General features: G+C 38.3%; 2 protein-coding genes across 13 annotated transcripts in view; one reads left to right on the top strand and one right to left on the bottom strand.

Annotated features, from left to right (window-relative positions):
* Positions 1-25,463, top strand: part of mcama (melanoma cell adhesion molecule a) — a 638,953-nt gene continuing 613,490 nt past the window's right edge. The window contains exon 1 of one of the 4 annotated variants that reach the window (XM_087254552.1): positions 1-265. The gene's annotated coding sequence lies outside the window, so the exon portion shown is untranslated. The remainder of the gene's footprint in view (positions 266-25,463) is intronic. The other 3 variants (XM_087254551.1, XM_087254550.1, XM_087254549.1) reach the window with 3 other exon arrangements.
* clip2 (CAP-GLY domain containing linker protein 2) overlaps positions 10,674-25,463 on the bottom strand; it is an 86,735-nt gene continuing 71,945 nt past the window's right edge. For all 9 annotated transcript variants that reach the window (XM_087254389.2, XM_087254392.2, XM_087254395.2 and 6 more), the window contains 6 exons: positions 25,214-25,297; positions 24,902-25,058; positions 19,657-19,816; positions 17,713-17,901; positions 12,034-12,096; positions 10,674-11,959 (listed from right to left, as the gene is read on the bottom strand). In XM_087254389.2, coding sequence (XP_087110515.1) covers positions 11,948-11,959; positions 12,034-12,096; positions 17,713-17,901; positions 19,657-19,816; positions 24,902-25,058; positions 25,214-25,297 — 665 coding nt within the window. In that variant the 3' untranslated portion in view covers positions 10,674-11,947. The remainder of the gene's footprint in view (positions 11,960-12,033; positions 12,097-17,712; positions 17,902-19,656; positions 19,817-24,901; positions 25,059-25,213; positions 25,298-25,463) is intronic.

Below are 25,463 nucleotides of genomic sequence, written 5' to 3'. Positions count from 1 at the left end.
GTAACCCAGACACACACACACACCCACAAACACACGCACACCCACAAACACACGCACACAAACATGCCGGTCGATTGAAGTCACACTGCAGATGGATATATTGAGTCTCTACCCAAAGATGAAACATCAGCATTATAACCAAGCAGTTGGAAACTTCTGGAAGCTACATGCTACAAAGAATACTTCATCTGAGTTTGTTAAAGGAAGGATCAGTAAAGAGTAACTGATGGACGTCAGGATGGGTTTCTTCCTCCATTTCTCAAGTGTAAGTACGTGCGGTTAAAGTTGTTGCCTCGTTTACTCTAGCTTGCAAATGTATTTAGTTGTGATTTGTTACTTGTAACCGCGTGTACTGTATCAGGTTAACTGGATATATTATCTTATCGCGTGCAAAGTCACGTTAAAAACGCGACGCGTGCTGTTTGTTTATGGAGCTCCGTGCTAGAGTTCTGCTCCCGCGATTTATTCGGAAATGTATTCCCGCGCCGCAGAAATCTGGCGCGGGGAGAGAGAGAGAGAGCGAGAGAGAGAGCGAACGAACGAACGAGCTTTGTGTACTTTGTGCTGTGTTTGTGTTTTTATACAGACAGCTTGGCTGTCTGGACTGTATACTGGGTGATATTTGGTTGTGTTCTCCGCTCTAGCGGGACCGGGCGCGGCGGGCAGAAAACGGAGCGGGTTCTCAGGCTAAAACCTGGCGGGTGCGGGCTGAAGCGGGAGCGTTGTCATCCGGAGGTGTGTGTGTGTTTTTGTGTGTGTGTGGTATGGCGAGTACACGACTGTCTCCTTCGTTCGGTTATCCGTGGCACTATCCACTCGCCATAGTGTGGCAGCTAAAGTCCACGCCTACACTATCGAGCGTGTATGAACTGTGATTACTTTTTAAATTGCTGATTAGCTATTGGCCATTTCCCTCTCTGACTGAAGGCAGTCGACCAATCGCGACAGACTGTCATCGGTCCAATCAGCGCAGATTAGCTCCGCGCTAAGGAGGGGTTTGGGAACAAATGAATCACTGGACGATTCATACAGGAGTCGCTGGGATAATTAGATAAAAATAAATGCAGATTATAAGACCATGAAAGTGTTTTTTGACCTTGCATGCATATTAGACTGTTGTTGGAGACCCTTACAACCAAGATATGACCTTATTTCATGTATAATATGGGCTCTTTAAAAAGTGTAAATGGGTGAAAGATGGAAACATTCAACCCAGGCTCATTCTGTAAACAAAGTCAAGGGAGGTACGTATTTGTGCAAGTTTTTGTTTTCGCGAATCTACGAGAGGCCGCTGTGCACGTTTTCACGTCTCGAACGCCTCTCGCGAGCGCCAAAGCCGCCAGAGGCCACTGTCGAGTGACCGTCAGTCCAACTCACCGAATGATTGACTGGGCGACCGGCCAGTCAGCTGACCCTCCCTCCTCCTCCTGCCCTAAACCCAACCGGTTTTACCGATTGACCCGCCGACCCGAAGGCGGGTTTGCTTCCCTAAACCCAAGCGACGATTTACAAAAGCCATCCAGAAAAAGAAAAGTCCTTGTCTGATTTTGACCACGTTTTCAGATTTCACCACGTTCTTGCCCTGTTGTTCACTCGTTCACTTTATATTTTGGATTCTGTTTTTGTCTTACCTGATTTCTGGAACCGCTCTTCCCCGGAATCGAACGCGGTCATCACCCCTCTGGCTCTCCTCTCAGCCGACGTACACGACGAGCTAGCGGGGCAAACTGGTTATGGAGGGGAAGCCCTCAACAAGAAGGTGAGCTGTCAGCCATACGTACCTCCAGCCACGTAAATCGCGGTCTTCAGAAACGTCCGCGGGGCTACGTTTTCAGAATGAGCTTGGGTTGGAAACCCAATTTACATTTAGCAAACACTTCTATCTACTAAAGAGACTGAGGAAGTTATTAATCGATTTTATTATAAAGAGGCTGTACTCACATTAAAGGTGCAGTATGTCATTTTCACCACTAAGCCCTTTCACCACCTATTCACAACCAACAAAGGCATAGTTTGATGAGGTCATGACTGTGTGTGGAATCATGGGAGTTGTCATCCTAATTAGATCCATACCTGCCAACATTTGTCTCTGAAAATCAAGATGACCAAGGCTTGGGGGGGGGTAAGGGTGGTGTTGGTTTGGGAGGAGAATGGGCGCAGAGTGATGGGGATGTCTAGGTGAACTGGTGAGCGTGGGGCCGGTTGTGGTCCAGGTTTCAGGCAGCCACTGGGATCAGATATTATACCAAGGTCGGCCATCCGGAGGAGGTGGGTTGAGTTATGGGAGTTTTCTGGGAAACAGAACAAAACGGGAGATAGGTATGAAATACGGGAGACTCCCAGAAAAAAATGAGAGTGTGGCTGATATGAATAGATCCTACAGAAATCATGTCCTTGAAGCAAGCAGCGCTGATTTATCAAACTAAATACATCTTAAGATCCTGTTATAATGCTTCTCTGTGCAGTCTTAAAAAAACACACACTCAACATATTACAGAGTTTTTGGTTCAGAGGGAATTAGAAGGAATAAACATAGATGAAAACAGCTGGACAGTGAAATTACGATGTACAGCCAGAGCTGCAGGGAGGACAAGAAGCTCTGCTGCCAGACTGAGCTGCAGGTGATGATCTGTCATCCACGCGGAGATGTCCTTCAGGCGGTGTGAGATCAGCGCAGCTACTGTTGGATCATCTTGTTGAAATGAGAAATGGCATAAGGTAGCATGGTGTTATCAGCACGAGGATTGAAAGAAATAACATGTTCACGAATGGTGGGATCCAGCGAAGTGCTGCAAATTGAAAAGAGCAGGGGTCCAAGAACTTATCCCTGAGGAACTCCAATGATCAGCCGATGTGCTTTGGGTACGTCTCCCCCCTAGGCAACCCTGAAGGATCTGTCAGTGAGATACCACTCAAATCAGTGGAGAGGAGTTCTAGTAATGCCCATAAAATAGAGAGTGGATCACCATATTAAAGACAGCAGAGCTGAAGATTTAGAACAGGGGTGCACAAACTTTTTCTTTTGAAGAGCCAAAAAGCAAACTTGACTGAGGGCTGTGGGACGAATATATACCAAACAATATATATTAAATTCATTCATTCATTTTATTGTCGGTTTAGTCCCTTTATTAATCCGGGGTGGCCACAGCGGAATGAACTGCCAACTTATCCAGCAAGTTTTTACACAGCGCATGCTCTTCCAGCCGCAACCTATCTCTGGGAAACATCCACACACATATTCACACACATACACTACGGACAATTTAGCCTACCCAATTCACCTGTACCGCATGTCTTTGGACTGTGGGGGAAACCGGAGCACCTGGAGGAAACCCACACGAAGGCAGTGAGAACATGCAAACTCCACGCAGAAACGCCAACTGAGCCGAGGTTCAAACCAGCGACCTTCTTGCTTTGAGGCGACAGCACTACCTATTGCGCCACTGCCTCGACATATATTAAATTTGCTATGGTAATTTTATAATTTATTCAGCAATATTTTAAAATATCTAGAAATGTTGCTTTAGATCATATTAACTAATGTAGTATCATATTTACCATTTTATGTTCACATTTTATTATTAGCTCAGCAATAAAATAAAGACAAAAAAGGTGATGTTAAATTCAGAATGACAAACTGTCAAAGGCATTCACCACAACCACCTTCCCAACATTCTCCCTCTCTTTCCAGATGAGATGGTGTGCCAAATCCAAGGTTACCATGGGTCATATTTGGGCATCTCTGATTTAGAACCATCTTTAGCAACACACAGGGCTTCAGTGACTGATAGTAATGTGGTCTCAGTGGAATGGTTACGTCTGAAGCCTGATTGGTCTGCGTATAAAGTGGTTGTTCTGTACGAGATATGTTAAACAGTAGATATAGAGCGTGAATGGGAGGAGTGAGATTAGTCTGTAGATTAGGTTTCTGAAGCAGTAGGATAACCCAAGGCTTTTTTATAAGTGGATTTGTTTCTATTTCAAAACTTTACTTTTTAAAAAGTGTATTTTTTCCTGTGTCCGTTTATTACAATGTGTTCTTTTTCTGAGCGAATAATGACTATCATAGATTTTCACTATGATTTATAGAAGACACTTACTGAAATATAATTCAGTGTAACAATATTTTATATAGAATAAATACTTGTTTGGCATTATTTGAACAATATTCACTCATTATCCTTCGACACACACATACATACACAACTGTTGATAAAACATTTTTGTCTGGTTTCTAAATGTCATTTTAATTTAGAAGGTTTCATGCTCTCTTATGAGCACCTCACTATGACACTAAAGCTTTAGGTCTTTGTTGTGATTAATATATTTAAATCCATACTTTACATATTCAGGACTGGTACAAGTTGTACTTGCGCTTCAACATATTTGTTGAAATAATTAAATGAAATGTCACATGTCAAACGGTAGGGTTGTCAGGCACGAATTTCAAAATAAAAGTCTGGTATAAGCAAAATAAGTAAAAAATTAAACTATTGTTGTTTTTTTGACCACGCACTCCGCCACCCACTGAAAATGTTCCCGCGAACCACTTTTGGGTCGTGACCCACCAGTTGAGAAACACTGACATAGATTACTATACATATATTACCATTATCATATATTTTTCACAAAAATACAAAACTGTAAAAAATTCAATATTTCACATAATTTTGTAGATTGTGTTTGACCATCATATATATATATATATATATATATATATATATATATATATATATATATATATATATATATATATATATATATATATATATATATATATATATATTATTATTATTATTATTTTTTTTCCCCAGAAACTAAAACCTGTTTCCTGTAAAGAGTAGGATTAGGATTAGGTGAAGGGTTGGGGAAGAGCAATAAAAAAATACAGTTTGTACAGTATACAAACAATTGAAATCTATAGAAAATAAAGCTCTGTGTGTTTGTGTGTGTGTAAATATATACAGTGAAGGAAATAAGTATTGAACACCTCATAATTTTTCTCAGAAAACATTTCTAAAGGTGCCGTTGACTTGAAATTTTCACCAAATGTTGATAGCAACCAAAGAAATATATATATGCAAAAAAAACAATTGATTAAAAAATTTAATTGATTTAGAAATGAAGCTATGTGTAATAAAATGAAACAACACAGGAAAAAGTATTGAACACATGAAGAAAGGGAGGTGTGCAGAGGCAGTGAAAGCCCAGACAGCAGCAGAAATATTTCAGTAGTTATTCAGCAACCCTCTGCCCTTCGTCATTGTAAATTTATAATAACTGCTTCAGTCCAACATCTACATTAGCAGCAGGATGAAGATGAAACCAGGGTGGACAAACCAGCAAGACAATAATCCAAAGCACAGCCAAGAAAACTCTCAAATGCTCAAATGAAAGAAAATCAAGCTGTGGAATGGCCCAGCCAACCACCTGAGTAGAATCCAATAGAGAATACAAATTAAAGATCAGATTTCAGATGGAGACCCACAGAACCATCAAGATTTTTACACTCTGTTGAAGTCTTTATATTTTAAAAAAGGAAATTCCTGAGCAATTCATGTAACTTCATTCTCCATATGAGAGTCGTCTTTCAGTTGCCATCATTAAAAAAGCCATTTATATAAAGTTTTAAATATGTTTCAGTAGTTCAGTACTTCCTCTTTGTGTCATTCTATTGTTATTACGTAACAATTTGGTTTTTCAAAAATGTTTTGTTTTATTTTTATGTTTGTATTGTTTAGGTCAGGGGTCTCAAACTCGCGGCCCTCAGTGCAATATTTTGTGGCCCGCGCCGACCGCTGTACACTGACAGAATCAGCGGAGCGGGAAGATAGAGCGCTCCCCGCTCCGCTGATTCTATCCGTACACAGCGGTCACTGGCATTCCCCGCCCGCCGTGTAAACAAAGGGGCGGGGATGCCGGTGACGTCACCACGCACCCCGCCCCTTTGTTAGACGCTGTGACGGGCGGGAAGTGTTAGGAGGGAACTCGCGCCGGCCAGAACCAAGGTAAGCTGTTCTCGCCCCTGCCTGCCACTTAGCTACCTATCTGCAGCCTGCCACCTACCTAGCTACAGCCTGCATCTTATATATATTATAGGTAGATACAGACTGGTACAGACTGATGTGACTGGAGTGGGGTGGGGGTGTTTTATTTATACATATATACGTCTTTTTTTTAGGTGAGGGAATGGAAGTTTTGAGTGACTTCCCCCACTTTTTTCCCAAGGACTTCAATAAGTCAAAGTACAGGTCTAGACTTAATGATGATCATCTTCAAGCCATTCTGAGGGTCTCAACTGCTTCCGCTCTAAAGCCAAATGTGGTTCAGATTTGTGAGAAGAAGCGCTGTCAAGTCTCTGGCAGCAAGAAGTAGGCAAAAGATGTCATGTTCAGAAGAACTGTTCATAATCTTCACTCAATGTTCTATTAATGTTCAGGACACTTCATGTTCAGAAGAAATAATTAAAACTGTTAATAATGACATTTGAGGACTTTTTTTTTTTTGTGAAATCCCTTATGCGGCCCAGCCTCACCCAGACTTTGCCTCCTGCGGCCCCCAGGTAAATTGAGTTTGAGACCCCTGGTTTAGGTTTTTACCAAAATCTGGTTTAATTCCATGTCAACAGCTCCCTTAGAAACATTATTCCCTGGAAAAAACATGACGTGTTCAATACTTATTTCCCCTAGTGTATATACCCAGCAGATGACACATGGAAGGTGAAAAAGAAAGGATACTCCAAGTATTATGCTACAAAGTGTCTCATTTGTTAATGTTTAATTACTGATTCGTGGGAACCATAACAGCAAGTGAAAAGGCAATTTTTTTAATCGAATCCAACTGCAATCGAAAGCAATTTCAACAGCAAAACTTGGGGCCAGCCCTATCATTTTCCCTATTCTTTTTTGAAAACAAAATGCTTTTGGACGACAATCATCAGTACAAAGTTGCTTCGTGAACAAACGTGGCCCAATTGCACAGTATTTCATCCACATGATTTTTAAAAGAAGAGAACCATTGAGCTGATACCGATTTATGAGATTTATGCAGGTAAAACCATCTCTGCTTTAACATTAACAACAAAGATCAGCCAATGAAGGATCTGATCAGAGAGAAAATGCTACAGATTGTTCTTTTACAGGGAGGCACTACAAGTTACTCTTTCCTTCTATCACAAATAACATTCATATAATAAAATCTTAGGGTTGCTTAAATGAAGTTAAGCCGTGTGCTTATGAGTAAACATGCTTGTTGCTCTTTTATACAAATTAAAATGTAAATCATATCTCAATATTAATATATATCATCAATGGTCTGTGTTTACATCATAAAAGATTCAGTGTATTAGACAACACGGGATTGTTTTCACTTGTGTACAATTGAAGGCAAACTTATTAGCCCTCCTGTAAGATCTTAAAGTGGAAGTGAAGCAGTCAGTGAAGTTTACATTATTTGACATTTTATGAACATATCTATTTTAAACTTGATTAATGGCTAAACTTTAACTTAATTTAGAGGAAAAGGCCATGTTTTGCTTTAGTTTTTAGAGCTAGGGTGCCACCATCTTGGAATATTACTGTGTATGACATCACAGGTTGGTTCCATTCCCTGAACAGATACAGTGGAAGGAATGGACTGAACACGGAGACTGGACAGCCTAATTTAACCCAATGCGTGAACTTGTTGGCATTGAGCTGGTGTAAATACAAGTATCAGATGTGTGTCTAATATAAAGTATATATATATATATATATATATATATATATATATATATATATATATATATATATATATATATATATATATATATATATATATATATATATTAGGGGTGTCACGATTTCGATTTTTAATCGAAATCGATCGAAATTTATGCTCAATTTCGATTATCGAATCAAAAAATAGAATCGTCAATGCTGCCAAGCCCCCATGTCACGTCAGCTTGGCTTGCCAAGTGGGAAAAAAAACAGGCTTGTTGAAGTGCTTGTTAAACTGCAGAAGCAGGAGACCCGTCGACAGGACTTAAACCCTCTCCTCTTTCAATGAAGTCGCCGGTGTGTAAGCATTTTGGATTTCCAGTGAGTTATGTTGACAACGTTCGTGTTGTCGACAAAAAAAACACAGTTTTGCAAGCTCTGCTATGTACGTATTACGTACGGTTCGTCCGATAGACAACCCCGGCATCGCGATCCTCCGCCCACCCCCGTTGCAAATCCGCTCGCGAAAAGTACACACTCAGGCCCTGTTTACACTGTCTTTGTTTTTAAATGGCATTTTAGAATGACAACGATTTGACATCCACAGTGGCGTGTAGCATTTCTGAGCAGCCCTCCTTCCTCTCTACCTCTGAAAATGCACATCACGTGACCACACAGACACAAACGCACAGACAGCCATACGCTCAAGACAGCAGGTCCAGGCAGTCAGAGGACTGCTTCAATCTTTCACTCACTTGTACTTAGTCATTTTAGCGAACACCTCAGATACTGTTGGCTGGTTCCTGTTGGTTGTGCGTCTTTTATTACCAACGCCATTATAACGACACAGATCACTGCCTATTCACGAGTCCCGCAGAAAAAGTGATTGACAGGTGGTAATTATGTGTGTATCTTGCCTTTATTCATTTACTGTATGATTTGTTTATGGGTAAAACAAAGACCATGCAGGTCAGGTAGTTTAAACGGTACGCTACAAATAATTAATTGGTCATTAATTAATTAATTATTCATAATCGAAAATCGAATCGAATCGTGCCTTTAGAATCGAAAATGTAATCGAATCGAGGATTTGGAGGATCGTGACACCCTTAATATATATATATATATTTTTTTTTTTCTTTTTATTACAATTGTTTGATGTGCTTTGGCTCACTCTCTGTATTACGCTGCATGCCTGGGTTTCAACAAGGTCCGGTACCAACTTAACAGGGGCAGGCACTTTCACTTGTCACTACAGCTGCTCACCTCTTTTTCTGTTCAAACCAAACTAAGATCGGCACAGTTTTTCACATGGCAGGTTTTTGTGTCCTTCGAAAGTTTTGTAAGATCGAGTTGATCAACTTGAATAGGGAATATGTCTTGACATAATCCATAAACACGTGACTTATTAAAGCGTGAATTCATGTACGACTTTAATCAGTGCATTAGTCTGAATGTAAATCCTCTTGTCAGGCAGCGCTGCACCAGCGTGAGAGAGTGGACCAAAGCGCATCAAACAAAAGCTATTAAAACAAAGAAACAGAAAAGGTATAAATATTTTTTATACAGTATATTAGACAAAACTTTGCACCAGTTCTGCAATGCACGTCCACAACTTCATGCATTGTGTTAAACTAGGCTTTGCGGTCTAAATGTTCAGTCCATTATTTCCACTGTAACTGTTCAGCTGAGGAAATGAAACCAACTATACAAGCGTTATTCCAAGATGAAGGCACCCTTGCGCTAAGAAGCTTCAGTAAAACTAGCTCTTTTCTACAACATGGTTACATTAATCGAGTTTGTTTAGTATATTTTGGTTAAAGTGGAAACCAATAAACAAAGTAATGTGAACTTGACTGACTGCTTCACTTCCACTTTAATTCATTTAAAAATATATCCCAAGTGTTAACACTGTAAAACATAAAAGTTTTAATAACTCATTTCTAATTACTAATTTCTTCTGTCTTTGCCAAGATGAGACTAAATAATATTTTACTAATTATATTTGCTAGATACTATAGGATTCAGCATATTCAGTGTCATTTAAAGGCTTAACTAAGTTAATTAGGTAAACTAGGCAAGTTAGGTTAATTAGACAAGACATTGCACAACTGTGGTACCCATTAAAAACAAAACAAATAAATGTTAGGAGGGATAATATTGACCCTTAAAATCCTATTTAAATATTTAAAAATTGCATAAATTCCAGCTAAAGTAATGAAATAAGACCGTCTCATATTATAGGAAATACTGTGAAGATTTCCTTGCTCTGTTAAACATCACTTAGGAAAAAGAAGTAAGAATTTCACAGTACTGCTAATAATTTTGCCTTCAACTGTATATAGTACCCCCCTTAAATGGATGGTTTGAACAAAAACAAAATATTTTCTGTAAATTTACAGAAATCCAAGATGTAAGAGACTTTTTTTCAGTAGAACATAAAACAAATGTCCTTGGTGATTTAAGTAATGCAAGTCAAAGGCTACTGGCACTTAAAGAGTCATCAAAACATATACAGGAAAAACAATAATAATAACTGTCTCTTCTCATGATGTGAAGTGAACCGATCGGAAATAAATGTTTACAGAAAATAAAAGTTACCTAAATCTTGGATTAGGAAATCGACTTTTCATTTTTGGGTGAATTATCACTTCAAAATAATCAATTCTCTTAGGTTCGGATCACGGTTGATGATTTTTTCTTGTAAATTAATCCTAAATTTGTAATTACTGCAGGGAGATTGCCTCTCACGTCATTCAAATCGTGTATATGAAAGCATTTAGCTTTTCCTGTAAAATAGAATGATGACGGAGGAAGTTGTGGTAGGTTATGCGGGATGTGGCGGGTTTCTTAGGTTATTAAAGGTGTTTTCTGTCACTATTTGTTTAGCCTGCATCAATGCATTCACTGTAAGCTGCAGAAATATTTATTAAAAGATCAGGATCTCAACACCCACACAACATAAATTTTAAATGATGGTGATTTGCATATGTTTATTAATCCTTCGAATCGCTGCATTCAAATCTGTGTTTGAAAAATGCAAAAATCAAGAAAGAGATTCAGTCTTTAGTCTTTTGAGTTATGACGTTACAAACAATCAAATAACACAGAAGTACTGGGATAACAGATTATAATTAAGATAAAACCACTGATGTTTATGCTAAAAATTTAAATCACCGTCATATCCATTTAACTTGATGCTCAAAAATGAAAGTTGTAGGCAGCAGTTACATTATTTAACCAATAGGTTAACCAGCCATCAACAACATGCCACTGAAAAAACAAAAACTATCCATCTAGCAATGAAACATGAAGTTTTATGAATGAATAACTGCAGTACTGTTTGTGTAATAAATTAAAACCAAATGACTTTTGTATCCTCCTCTTTTTGGCTGATCCAAAAAAATGGTTTGATCCGTGACTAAAAAACCATATTGTGATCCGAACCGTGAGATTTGTGATCCGTTACACCACTACTTAGGTCACACCTGAATAATTAAAATGGGATGATTTGGCAATTAAAAGTTGTTGGTTGATATGATTTGAACTACATACTTGGGAGTTGGCATTGTCTGCTAATAACTGAAAATATTCCAAAGGTAATGCACTAATATTGACCGAAAGCGCAATACTGGTTCTTAAAACTCCATGGCGCACCTTAACTTGCTAATTCTGGCATCGTATGATTCATACATCTCAGTATATAAAAACAAATCAACACAGGAATGAGCAGGTGTGGAATAAGGGAGCCTGTCTGTTTTATTTTCTTGTTTGCTACAATATCTAGTGACCAGTCCTTCAAACCCTACGCTGGCTGGTATATCTCTCCGAATAGACCATTCTAAAAAAACGGCAGAAAGCATAAATGCCGAATAAATTAACGGTATAAATTGAGGCCAAAAATGTTTTCGAAATGGCAACCGGGACTATCGTGTTTTTCTTTCCGAGGATTCAAGTATCCTGACCGGCTCTTGTGTTGTTTCAAGTCAGACATCATTGTCCATCTCGGAGGTAGTCTACAGTGTGTCAGTCTGTCCGTGTTTGTACCACTGACCTTAAAAAACACTTTTTTTCTAGCATCTCCGATCATTTTAGATATTGGTGTTTTCATTTGCTCATCTATAAAGTTCGTTGTTTTGGTGTTAACTGTAAACAGAACATAAGATGTCCAGTGAAGCATTAGTCCAAAGGTCTAGGCATCAAATTGGCTTCTTCGTTCCCAATACTCCTCTGAACTGTTTTAGCCCTCATCAGTGTTCTTCCTAGAAAGAAAAACAAGGTTTAGGGTAACATAAAGAATCAGAAGATTCCCAAGTTTGAATGAATTTCTGTTAACCTCTTGTGTGAAGGAAGGGTCTTCTTGATGGATTCCATTTGCAGAGTTTGCACTAGCATGTGCCTGTGAAGATGAAGGAGAAAATAAAACAGTTCAGTTTTTACAACTGTCGGTTTTAGGAGGTAGAGATGAGGATCATATGAAAAGTTCAGATGCAAAAGCTGCTAAACGCCAAAAATGAGATAATGACATTGAGTGAATGCTTTAGGCATGTAGTACATGTTCAACGAACGCTTTAAATAATCTAAATCCCAGTGTCATCCCATTCAGAAATAACAGGTTGTTGGCAAAAGCCTAAAAACACCTCTTGCCTTTGACAGCAAGATCCCGTATGTTCTGAGAACCAATCAGAAGGAGCGAATCGAATCATATGTTTTCAATATAGCAGAGCGCTGATAAGCCGGCTTTTTGAGGACACTGTTTTATTCAGGTTTAGATTTAGATTTTAAAAGATGAAGTTAAATCAAATACATGAGCCTGTCCGACTGTCACGGATAACAATAATAATATTAACAATAATAATTCCTTACATTTATATAGCGGTTTTCTGGACACTCAAAGCGCTTTACACTTGGGGGGAATCCACACATACATCACCAGTGTGCAGCATTCACCTTGATAACTCAACAGCAGCCATATTGCGCCAGACCACACACACCAGCTGATTGGTGGAGAGGAGACAATTATCCAATTATAATATGAGGATGGTTAGGAGGCCATTTTAGACAGAGGCCAGTGGGCAAATTTGGCCAGGATGCCGAGGTGAAACCCCTACTCATTTTCGAAGGACATTCTGGGATTTTTTACAACCACAGAGAATCATGAACCTGGTTTAACATCTCATCTGAAAGACGGTGCTCACTGAGCAGTATAGAGTCCCCATCACTATACTAGGTTATTATGACTCACACAGACCGCAGGTTGGGCAGCCCTGCTGGTCTCACTAACACCACCTCCGACAGCAACCTAGCTTTCCCATGTGGTCTCCCATCCAGGTACTAAGCGGGCACTGCCCTCCTTAGCTTCAGTGGATGACCATGTGAGTCGCAGAGAGCTGCTATTATTGTTATTATTATTATTATTATTATTATTCATTGAATGGCAAACGAACACGTCTCTTACCTCAAAACACTTATCATAAAGAGTGCATTGTAAGAAAAAAAGAAAAGATATTACACAGCTGGAAGTGTATCATGCATTCATAACATTTGATTGAACGTCGATGTATGAGTCCAATTTACTATGCATCAAACAGCAATTCCATTTCACGAAAGACGAAGTTAAACAAGATGCCGTTTTTTATCCCACGGATGCTGTGACATGATATAAACAGAAGGATGAAAAAGAGATGTTACAATCAAGACGTTGAGTATGTTGAGGATGAATGAATGACCGCGGCTAAAAGTATCTGAGAAACATCCATTTTTTGCACAGTAGCCTGTTTTGTGTTTTATTTGCTAATGTAAGCTATTTTTAATAGTCATATTACTTTATAACAGGGGTCACCAATCTCGTTCTTGGAGGTCCGGTGCCCAGCAGGGTTTAGCTCCAACTTGCCTCAACACACCTGCCTCTGCGTTTCAAGTATACCTAGTAAGACCTTGATTAGTTTGTTCAGGTGTGTCTGATTAGGGTTTGAGCTAAAATCTGCAGGACACCGGACCTCCAGGAACAAGATTGGTGATCCCTGCTTTATATGCCTGATAAGCTTTTTATATAAATGGACATTGGACAGATATTGATGTTTCTCATTGTTTTGCTCTGTTGTACTTGCAGTACACCAAAATATTTTAATTGAGAATATTTTTATAGCATTTGCATTTTGCACATAGCATGTTATGATAGCTGTGGGCAAGAGGAATATGTTTTTATTTACTGGATTTTAATTTTAGCACACTTCAAAACGTTTTTAATCAGAATATTTTGCACTGTACATTTTACACCTAAATATTTGAATCTAACAAACCTAGTTTACAATGTTTACATAGTTCTGCTTACATTAAATCTACATTTCAGATATCAGAGTTACATTTCAATAGAACATTAAGATTTTATTAATGTCAATTTTAATGTTATTGATTAATGCACTTAACAGATTTCATTAATTTCCCCTGATTTAGCACCTGATTTATCAGGGGTCGTCACAGCAGAATGAACCGCCCCTTACTGGACAGATTTATGTATTTTTAATTGTAGGTGGTTTGTGTAATGTGTTTGGTGAAATACTTTCTAATTGCATCTTTAGTGATTTTCAACTAATTACAGTCTTGTCCCAAGAGGTGGATTTAGAGCAGTGGTCTCAAACTCAATTCCTCTGGAGGGCTGCTGCTCTGCATAGTTTAGCTCCAACTCACACCTGCTTACATTTACATTTAGTCATTTAGCAGACACTTTTATCCAAAGCAACTTACAAATGAGGACAAGGAAGCAACTTACACAACTATAAGAGCAACAATGAATAAGTGCTATAGGCAAGTTTCAGGTATGCAAAGAAAGTGTAAGAAACAAAACAGTAGAACATTTAAAAAAAAAAAAAAAATTTTAATGTAGTTAGTGGAGGGTCAGAGAGGGAACTGCAGATTAGTAAGGAAAGTGGAGACTAAATAGTTGAGTTTTAAGTCGTTTTTTGAAGACAGTGAGTGACTCTGCCGTTCTGATGCAGTTAGGGAGTTCATTCCACCAACTGGGCAGATTGAATGCGAGAATTCGGGAAAGTGATTTCTTCCCTCTTTGGGATGGAACCACCAGGCGACGTTCATTCACAGAACGCAAGTTTCTGGAAGGCCTATAAATCTGCAGAGGTGAGAGCAGATAAGAAGGGGCGCAGCCAGAAGTCGCTTTGTAGGCAAACATCAGAGCTTTGAATTTGATGCGAGCAGCAACTGGCAGCCAATGCAAACAGATGAGTAGCGGAGTGACATGTGCTCTTTTAGGTTCATTAAAGACCACTCGTGCTGCTGCGTTCTGAAGCAGCTGAAGAGGTTTGATAGAGCTAGCTGGGAGCCCGGCTAGTAGAGAGTTGCAATAGTCCAGTCTGGAAAGAACAAGAGCTTGAACAAGAAGTTGAGCTGCATGTTCAGAGAGAAAGGGTCGGAGCTTTCGTATGTTGTAGAGTGCAAATCTGCACGATCGAGCAGTTCTAGAGATGTGGTCAGAGAACTTTAGCTGGTCATCAATCATTACTCCAAGGCTTTTCACCATTTTGGATGCAGTAATGGTTGCCCCATCCATCTGGATTGAAAAGTTATGATGTAGAGTCGGGTTGGCAGAAACTACAAGCATTTCTGTTTTTGTGAGGTTAAGCTGAAGATGATGATCTTTCATCCAGTGTGAAATGTCTGACAGGCAGGCTGTGATGCGAGCCGGAACTGAGGAATCATCAAGGTGAAAAGAGAGGTATAGCTGGGTATCATCAGCATAGCAGTGGTAGGAAAATCCTTGTTTCTGGATGACTGATCCTAAAGATGTTGTGTACATGGAGAAGAGAAGTGGCCCAAGAACAGAGCCCTTTGGTACCCCAGTGTTTAGAAGCTGTAGGTTGGACACCTCTCCCCTCCAAGACACCCTGAATGATCTTTTAGAGAGGTAAGATCTGAACCACTGAATAACCGTGCCCGCAACGCCTGGTGACTCCAGCATAGATAGCAGGATCTGGTGGTTTACAGTGTCAAAAGCAGCTGACAAATCCAGCAAGATGAGGACTGATGATTTTGAGTCTGCTTTAGCCAGTCTGAGATCCTCCACGACCGAGAGCAGGGCAGTCTCAGTTGAGTGGCCTTTCTTAAAGCCAGATTGCTTGTTGTCCATGAGGTTGCTTAATAGTCTCTAGTAGACTTGAACACCTTGATTAGTTGGTTGTTTGCTACAGTAATTAGACAGCTGTGTTTAATTAGAGTTGGAGCAAAACTGTGCAGAGCTGCGGCCTTATAGGAATTGAGTTTGAGACCTGTGATTTAGAGTTTTTTTTTACAAAAAGCTTAGCTGGTTTTGACGCAAAAGAAAATCCACCTTGTTAAAAAACAAAGAATTGTCTAAAGTGTCATTTATGAAAAAATCTATTTTATATATTAGCTAATCACCTTATCATTACCTATAAAATGAAACTGCTGAAGCTAATCAGAAGAGCCTGATAGAAAATGCTTATTTACAAGAAAAGAGGTCTGATGGATTTAGAGTTTTACATCTAAACTATTTTCATGTTTTATATAGATGTGCAGGGCTTGACATTAACTTTTTTGATCACCACCCACTGTAACTAGTAGTTTTCCAACATTACTAGCCACTCGCCATTTTCACTAGCCGCAATTTTATTGTTGGGAAAATATATTTTATGCACATAAATATGACTTTGACATGCTAAAATCACTTAATTTAGATTTTGCGCTATCTACACATGCCTCCTCATTCATTTTTGTGTGTCGTGTATGAGCTTGCTCAGTGTCGGTCAGGGTTTCATAGTATTACAATTAGTTTTAATTTCACATAATTTTTAAAGCTCAAAATGAAGAATTTACCAAATTTATCTCTGACCAAGATAAACCAAACATAAACAATTAATTGCTCCTCAGCAACCAATTTTAAATGTGCCCAAACAAGCTAAATATAGCTGTATACTATACTTTTTATTTAACAAAACATATTCACAGAAATCTGTCCAGGCTAAATGTCCCAGATCACCAGTTAATTACACATAAATGAGGAATTAATCTCCCATTAAAGCATGTTATTGTAAAAAAAAAAGATAATTAAACCCTATTAACGCAAAAGAAAGCAGGTTAAAAACATACCATGATAATGAAAGAATGATCACACACAAACGGTTAATGTTAGACCTATAAATAATCTGTATAAAGAATGGTTAAAGCGAAAGCAACCGGTGCTGCTTACAAAAAGACAAATCTGGAGCTCTTAAAAGCAGCAAGACTGTGCGTGCACGTTTATCACCTTTTGTCTAGTCTATTTGAAAGAGAACCGATCACATCAGTTGTGTTACTAGACACAGTTGCTTCACGCAAGGAAACGGGAGCGCACACGCGCATTAAACAGTTGTGCACATCACCTCAACTGTTAGCGTGAGTGATTATCCTCTCGTTCGGTATTCACCGGCTTTATTTTGCTCGCGCGAATGCAATTATTTTTGTCAGTCGTGCTTCTTCTTCCTTTGCATGCATATTGGGCCATCCTTATTGTCGAACCCTGCTTTTAAGAATTATTATCCTGGAAAATTATTTTCAACCAGCCAAAGTGACTAGTGGGAGTGTCTGTTTTACCTGCCACCGCTGAAATCTACCCACATTTGGGGGGTTGGTGGGTGTTAATGTCAAGCCCTGTACATGTGTATATGTTTTTTTCCAAATATTCCTTTTGTAAATAGCCCACCCTGCTGCCAGAGTCTATTTGCACAAAGTATGCTTTAGTTAAAATCACAAAATAAAAGGAAATTTAATACAAAAAATACAGCATTTAACATATTTCCTAAAAAAAAAAACACATCCAATAGCTCAATTGAACTTAGAACTGTACTAGCTCACATTTTATTGACCCATTATAATACTCCCATTGCAATTACTGCTACCATAAATGAAACAAAAAACTACAGAAGGCAACGACAAATATTTTAGCAAAGTTACAAATGAAAAATCAGCCTGACTGTAGAGGTGTTAAGTCTGTTTGTTGTACCTGGTTTTTGTCTGGACGGGTGCGCATGGCCTGCACTAGCTGGTCCACGTGTTGGTTGTGTTCCAGAGCATTCCTCAGAGCATCTTCAGTGTTCAGCAGCCTTTGACGAAGACGAGCCACCTCTGTGTCTGAGGCAGACGGGTCCATCATAGAGTACCGGCGATGGTCTGGAGACGACCTCTCACGACCCTGACACAAGGAAAACATGCTAATCAAAATGCACAATACATAAGTGAACAAATAAATCACTGATAATTTAATCAAGAATAATTTACATTTTGCAAAGTGCGTTACAAGCTGTCTTTTAATATTCAGTTGAAGTCAGAATTATTAGCCCCCCTGTTTATCTTTTCCCCAGTTTCTGTGAAACGGAGAGAAGATTTTTTCAACACATTTCTAAACATAATGGTTTTAATAACTCGTTTCTAATAACGGATTTATTTTATCTTTGTCATGATGATAGTAAATAATATTTTACTAGATAATTTTCAAGACACTTCTATACAGCTTAAAGTGACTTTTAAAGGCTTAACTAGGTAAATTAGGTAAACTAGGCAGGTTAGAGTAATTAGGCAAGTTATTGTATAATGATGGTTTGTTCTGTAGTCTATCGGGAAAAAAATATAGCTTAAAGGGGCTAATAATTTTGACCTTTAAATGGTGTTTTAAAATTTAAAAACTGCTTTTATTCTAGCCGAAATAAAACAAATAAGACTTTCTCCAGAAGAAAAAAATATTATCAGACATTAGGGGTGTCAAAAATAATCGTTTTTTCGGTGCACTGCGATGCAGATGCGGACAATTCAGTATCGGTTCAGTAATAATCATAACCGGTTATTACTGACGTCATTTACCTCATATGCGCTCTGTCGCGGGGGAGGCGATCGCGAGTATTTACAACGCTTTAACTACTTAAAACTCATAAACTGTGCACAATTTCACTGTGTGTGTATGCTGGATCAGTCTTTCACTGACATATACAACAATAGCACGCACGCGCGCGCTCTGTCTCAGTCTCTCTTTCTCTCTCTCTCTTTCTCACACACACACAGTGGCCCATTTGACCTGCTGGCGTGGTTTTTCTTCTATTCTCGGCTGTTTTACAGTGTTACTTTTGCACCCAGAAACGAGCGCGTGTCTGCAGAGTTTTCTCCACCGTGTCTATCATACATCAGCTGTGAGATCGTCACTGCCGCCTGCCGCTTATCAGCATCACTCATCTGTGAAGAACGCAGCTCGCAAGAGCCAATCGCAACCGTTTTTTTTTTGAGGGTGTGATCAATCAAAGGGGTGTTAGAGAACTAGACAAGCATCAGAAATTGAGCTGGATGTTTATATTTGTTTATATTATTTGCTAAATGCTCGTTTTGTTTAAAGTTACAGTTTATATATCTGACTGTTTGTATTGAATTACAAAATTGTATTACAAATAATTTACAAATATAAATATATATTCATACATTTTAATACAAGAAATGCTGCTGTGGAGAAAATATAAAACTGTGTATGAAAAGCACCGTCAATGCACCGTGATGCACCGAAATATCGAATTGAACCGAATCGATGGCATGATAATCGTAAGTCTTGCAAATAATTGTAAGACTTATGTAGGTTCACACCTCTATCAGACATACTGTGAAAATTTCCTTGCTCTATTACATCATTTGGGAAATATTTAGGGGGGGCTAATAATTCTGACTTCAACTGTATGTGAATATACAGGTATATAGTATATATACACACCGATAGAAAAGATTTCACAATTATATTGTTTTTGAAGAAAATAAATGCAGCCTTGATGAGCATAGAAGACTACCGACCTCAAATCTTACCACCTCAAACATTTTAAGACAGAAAAATTATGAGATAATTATCTTAAATTTAAATGTACGAACAATTCAATAAAGCAGCAGTTGTGTGTGTGTTTCAGCTCTCGTGTCTCACCAGCAGCAAAAGTTTCTCTCTCAGGGTTTTGATGTCATCTTGTAGTTTCTGCTCCTTCATCCTCCACTCGGCCCTGTGAACTTCACGGCTCAGATCTCGATCCACTCCAGCAGAGTGACGCGGAGACTCCAGCAGTAACACTCGTAGCTCGTTCAGACTCCTGATGCACATTTCCACAAACACACGCACACACACATACAGACACAATAAGATTAAGTTGACATTTATGAACACATAAATATGACTCGACCAAATGTGTGTACACTGCTTATAAACACTTAAGTTACATCCTGTGTTGTAGTTTGTGTGCGCGTTTGGTATAATCAATGATGACCAACTGGTAAGTGCTGCTTATTAGTCTGGTAACAATGACGGACAGTAGACTAATGAAGCTCTTGATTGATGATTTGAGGGCTCTGCACATGCAATATTCAATAGCTCAGACACAATACATCTAACACTCTCACTCTCACTGAATAACAATCATGATTGAAAGGGTAAGTACACTACCTGACAAAAGTCTTGTCATCTATATAAGTTTTAGGAACTAAATTTTAAAGGAACAAATAATAGATTGACTTCTAGTTGATCATTTGGTATCAAAAGTGATTTATATGAAAGGCAAAGGCCTCTAGATTCCGCTTATTTTACCAAAATAAAACATGATATTGCATTGATTTCTAATTATTTAATTAGGACAGTAAGGTATCACTCAAATAACTTATAAATAAAGTCATCTGGAATGGCAAAGAAAGCATTCTTGCAGGACTCTCAGGGTTCATCAAGATTCTTTGAATTTATCTTCAATGCCTCCTCCATCTTACCCCAGATATGCTTAATAATGTCCATGTCTGGTGACTGGGTATGGCCAATCCTGGAGCACCTTGACGTTCTTTGCTTTTACTAACTTTGATGTGGAGGCTGAAGTATGAGAAGAAGTGCTATCCTGCTGAAGAATCTGCCCTCTCCTGTGATTTGTAATGTAATGGGCAGCACAAATATCTTGATACCTCAGGCTGTTGATGTTGCCATCCACTCTGCAGATCTCTCGCACACCCCTATACTAAATGTACCCCTAAACCATGATTTCTCCCTCACTTGACTGATTTCTGAGAAAATCTTGCATTTTTTGTGATGATTGGTATGCAGTTAATAATTCCTCTGAAAAATCTACCTTCTCTCACTTTTCCAAATTATCAACTAGAAGTCAAGTTATTATTTGTTGTTCTTACCACTTTAATCAACGACAAGACTTTTGTCAGCTAGTGTATTGCATTATATCACTGTCCTTCAGCATTTACGGTTGCTCAGGTTCCGATCTATTATTCTGCATAACATGACGTACATCTTAAAGGGATAGTTCATCCCAACCTTTCACTTGTTCCAAACTCGTTTGACTTTCTGTTGAACTCAAATACGATATTCTGAGGAAACCTGGAAAACTTTAACCATTGCCTTCCACACCATTTATTTTTCTGACTATGGAAGTCAATGGTCACAAGTTTTCAGCTTTCTTTAGAACAAGAACAGACCAAAAAAAAAACTCCTGGAACCTTTTGACGGTGAGTAAATGCTGAGTAAATTTCTTTTTTGTGTGAACTATCCCTTCAAAGTCTGGGAGTTAAACTGTTTGTTATCGGGATTGTGCAAAATTAAAACTCTTTTCCTATTTACAGATGAGCATACAACCATATGCGTGAAACAAACAGCACTTAATAAAAGCATTGTTCGACAAATGCATGCGATGACAAATTTAAACAGCACGATTAATTGTTAAAAGACTACAATCTAAATAGAAAGCTGTATCACTTTATACTTGCATGACTACAATTCACACGTCTACTAAACCTTTAAAAACGTGTAATCACTTTAATCTGCATTTGCCCTCGAGTAAAGAAACAGCTTCAGCCTTGAATCTTTTCATTCACATAATTTCCGTCTCATTACTAAAGTATTTCCATATAAAGATTGCATGTAAACACTTTTATAGCAATCAAAATGTGTGAGTCAGTCACTAATAATGCAATTATTTCCAATCCTTTTAGTAAGGACTTAATTGCAGTAAGATGTTTACAAGATGCAAGCAGACCTCTTAACTCCCACTTACTGTACATATAATAGTAATTATTCTGATTATCTGCAAAGAAGTGTTTTTGTTTTTTTACAGCCATTATTGACCTACCCCACAGCACAAATGATGAACTTGCACACAATCGGCATGTAAAAATACTTATTCAGCAGCATTCTGCACATGGCAATGCAGCAGTAATTGTTTTTTTACCCTATGCTGTATTGCTTTTTACTGTCTCTATGTGAAGATACAGCTTAAAAACCGTTGATGACACACTTGCCTGTGTATGTCAGAGCCCATGTACACTTTGTTTAAAGCGGGAATGTGAATAAGGTGTTTATATGCCTGTTTATAGTAATTACATTTAGAGTACACTACTGTCCAGTCACCTTTATTTTGTATTTAAATATAAAGTGATTACAGTCACAATGAATATTAGCTCAATTTCATTAGTTTGACTAGCCTTGTGTTACATGAGGTTAAACGCTTTATTTTTAAAATACAAAAACCCCAGCAGGCACACAACATCACAAGACATTTTAATATTACGTTAGATATAGGTCATGACGTCAGGTGACCAAAATTCAATGTCTGCCCAGCATTGACAACATTATTTTGACGTGCATTAACAAGGTCAAATTATGCTGATATTTGGTTGACTTTAGGCTGTGTTGGAAAGTGACCAAAATCCAACATCTGATAGATGTCATAGTGGTTACATCCTCACAATTTCAAGGTGTAACATGAGTAAACTTTGATATTTGGTTGATTTTATGTTGGACATTGATTTTTATTACCAAACAAAATCCAACGTTCCCAAAACGAAACACCCAACTCTGTTAGTATCGGTATGTTAGTCTAGTGTGCTCCAAAACAATGACAACATTTGCAATAAGAAGATTTAAGCATCCAAAGCTTGTAGCTTCCACCTAAATAGATCCTCTAACTTTAGTATCTCATCATTTCCTCTGACCAAATAATCTCTAGTATCTGACGTATTACATCTAGCTCAACCACTCTCACTAACAGAGCTGAGATAAAAATCTCAGCTGACATTTTTTTTTAAAGAGGAAGGGCTACTCTATTTCCCGCCCTGTCGTCATGTTTCAGGTCAAATTACATATCACATTGAACAAAAGTGCACATTTCAAAGCACTTCACGGTTCCATTAAGGATGAAACGCATTGCAACAATTTTAAGTATTCATTCATTCATTCATTCATTCATTCATTCATTCATTATCTTGTTGGCTTAGTCCCTTTATTAATCCGGGGTCACCACAGCGGAATGAACCGCCAATTTATCCAGCAAGTTTTTACGCAGCGGATGCCCATCCAGCGGCAACCCATCTTTGGGAAACGTCCACACACACAATCCCACACACACTCATACACTACGGACAATTTAGCCTACCCAATTCACCTGTACCGCATGTCTTTGGACTGTGGGGGAAACCGGAGCACCCGGAGGAAACCCACACGAACGCAGGGAGAAAATGCAAACTCCACACAGAAACGCCAACTGAACCAGCGACCCTCTTGCTGTGAGGCGACAGCACTACCTACTGCGCCACTGCTTTGCCCAATTTTAAGTATCTTTCTAACAATTTAAAGTCTCTTTTTAAAACTACAAATTCTGAAGCTGTTTTTATTTCAGTTTTGCTATTTGTTTTCTTGCCTTTGTCCTTATACACTACCTGACAAAAGTCTTGTCGTCGATCCCAATTGTAAGAGCAACAAATAATAACTTGCCTTCTAGTTGATTGTTTGAAAAATTGGCAGAATGTAGATTTTTCGAATTAATCTTCATCCCAATCATCACAAATATTGCAGAAGACTTTTTGGAACCTGCATGGACCTAAGATTCTCACAGAACTCAGTCAAGTTTGGTGAAGGACAAATCATGGTTTAATCAAAGTTTTTGAAAGCAAAGAAGGTCAAGGTGCTCCAGGACAGGCCAACCCATTCGCTAGACATGAACATTATTGAGCATGTCTAGGGTATAATGGAGGAGGCCCTGAAGATTAATTCAAAGAATCTTGATGAACTCTGGGAGGCCTGCAAGAACGCTTTCTTTGCCATTCAAGATGACTTTATTAATAAGATATCCGAGTCATTGCAGAGATGTATGGATGCAGTCCTCCAATATACACAATATTATTTTTTTCCCACTACATCATGGCCTTATATCCTTAAAACTGAAACGAACTTAATCTTCCTAAAACTTAGATATGCGACAAGACTTTTGTCAGGTAGTGTATATATTATTAGTCTGCTATTTTCTATACCCTTTTAAAAATGTTTTTCTACTCTCCTAATTTTGTTGTAAAGCGTTCTTGTGCATTGGAAAGGCGCTATATAAAACAAACATATATATAATATAAAACTTATTTTTAAATTATTTTTATTAATTAATTTATTCATTTTCTTTTCAGCTTATTCCAATTAATAATCAGGGGTCACCACAGCGGAATGAACCGCCAACTCATCCAGCATTTTTTATGCAACGGATGCCCTTCCAGCCGCAACCCATCACTGAAAAACACCCATACACACTAATTCTCACACATACACAACTCTGGGGGAAACTCCACACAGAAATGCCAAATGGCCCAGCTGGGGATCGAACTAGTGACCTTCTTGCTGTGAGGCCATCATGCTATCTACTGCGCCACCGTGCTGCCTGATATTATTACTATCATTATTGTTATTAATATTAACACTGCATTTGCTCAGTACATGTGCCAAACTGAAAGGCCTGTATTGAAAATACCATTAAATCCCTACCCTTCCTCTGTCATTCATCCAAAGTATTTAGACAGAACACAACAGGTAATCACTGTCAGCATTGATTGATTGAAAAGGCTTAATGATGTTTTGGCCACAGTTTTAATCAGTTTAATTGTCTTCATTAGCTCAAATGGGAGTCTATTATAATCAGCAATGGCAGATTGGGAAATGATTCATCCTAGTGTTTTGGAAATCAATATAATCCAGAAAAAGGTTTTCTATAAAATAAAGCTGAGAGAATCAAGTGCAAGATCAAAGCGTATCTTTAAAAGTACTTCATTGACTGAACCAATATGTGGTCAATTTCCAAAAGCACATGATGTCATTCCCACCATTAAAACCAGTCAATTACACCAGTCATAAATCACAATGCTCGTCTCTTTACCTTTCTTTTTTCAGAAGCTCCTGGCTAATATTGACTAGCTGGCCTGATGCATCATGGGATTTCTTAGTCATGGTCTCCAGCTCTGCCTCCAAACGGGTCTTCTCCTTAATGAGTCCATCTGCCGTTTTTTCTCCAAGACGAACCTTTTCCTCCAAGGCTGCAGACAAGATGCAGTGAAGTTTATTGTTACGTATATCACAAAGTATTACTAGCATCATCACATGTTATATTACATATACACAGTGTATACGGTACCTATGTTTGTTGTTTTACAAAAATGGTCATGTGATTGGCAGAGAAGTGAAAAATTACCAGTTATTTGGGTCTTCAGGGCATCTACTTGGGTTGTTAGAGTGGACACTTCCTTTTCCCTTTTTGTGAGTTTCTCCAGCGTTTCTAATAAGACACATTCATGGATAAAGATCATATTTCATATACTGAGATAAGGAAACATGTTTTGTTTGTGTTTTGTTTGAATTGTATACTTTTTTTTAATAGTATTGTATAATTTTTCATTTAAAATAATTAAATTTTCAAATTATTAAAATAAAAATACAATAAA

This window comes from Danio rerio, chromosome 5 (assembly GCF_052040795.2).
Source record: "Danio rerio strain M-AB ecotype USA chromosome 5, GRCz13ab, whole genome shotgun sequence".
NCBI lineage: Eukaryota > Metazoa > Chordata > Actinopteri > Cypriniformes > Danionidae > Danio > Danio rerio.
Note: the sequence above shows the minus strand (reverse complement) of the source record. Positions and strands in the feature narration are given on the sequence as shown.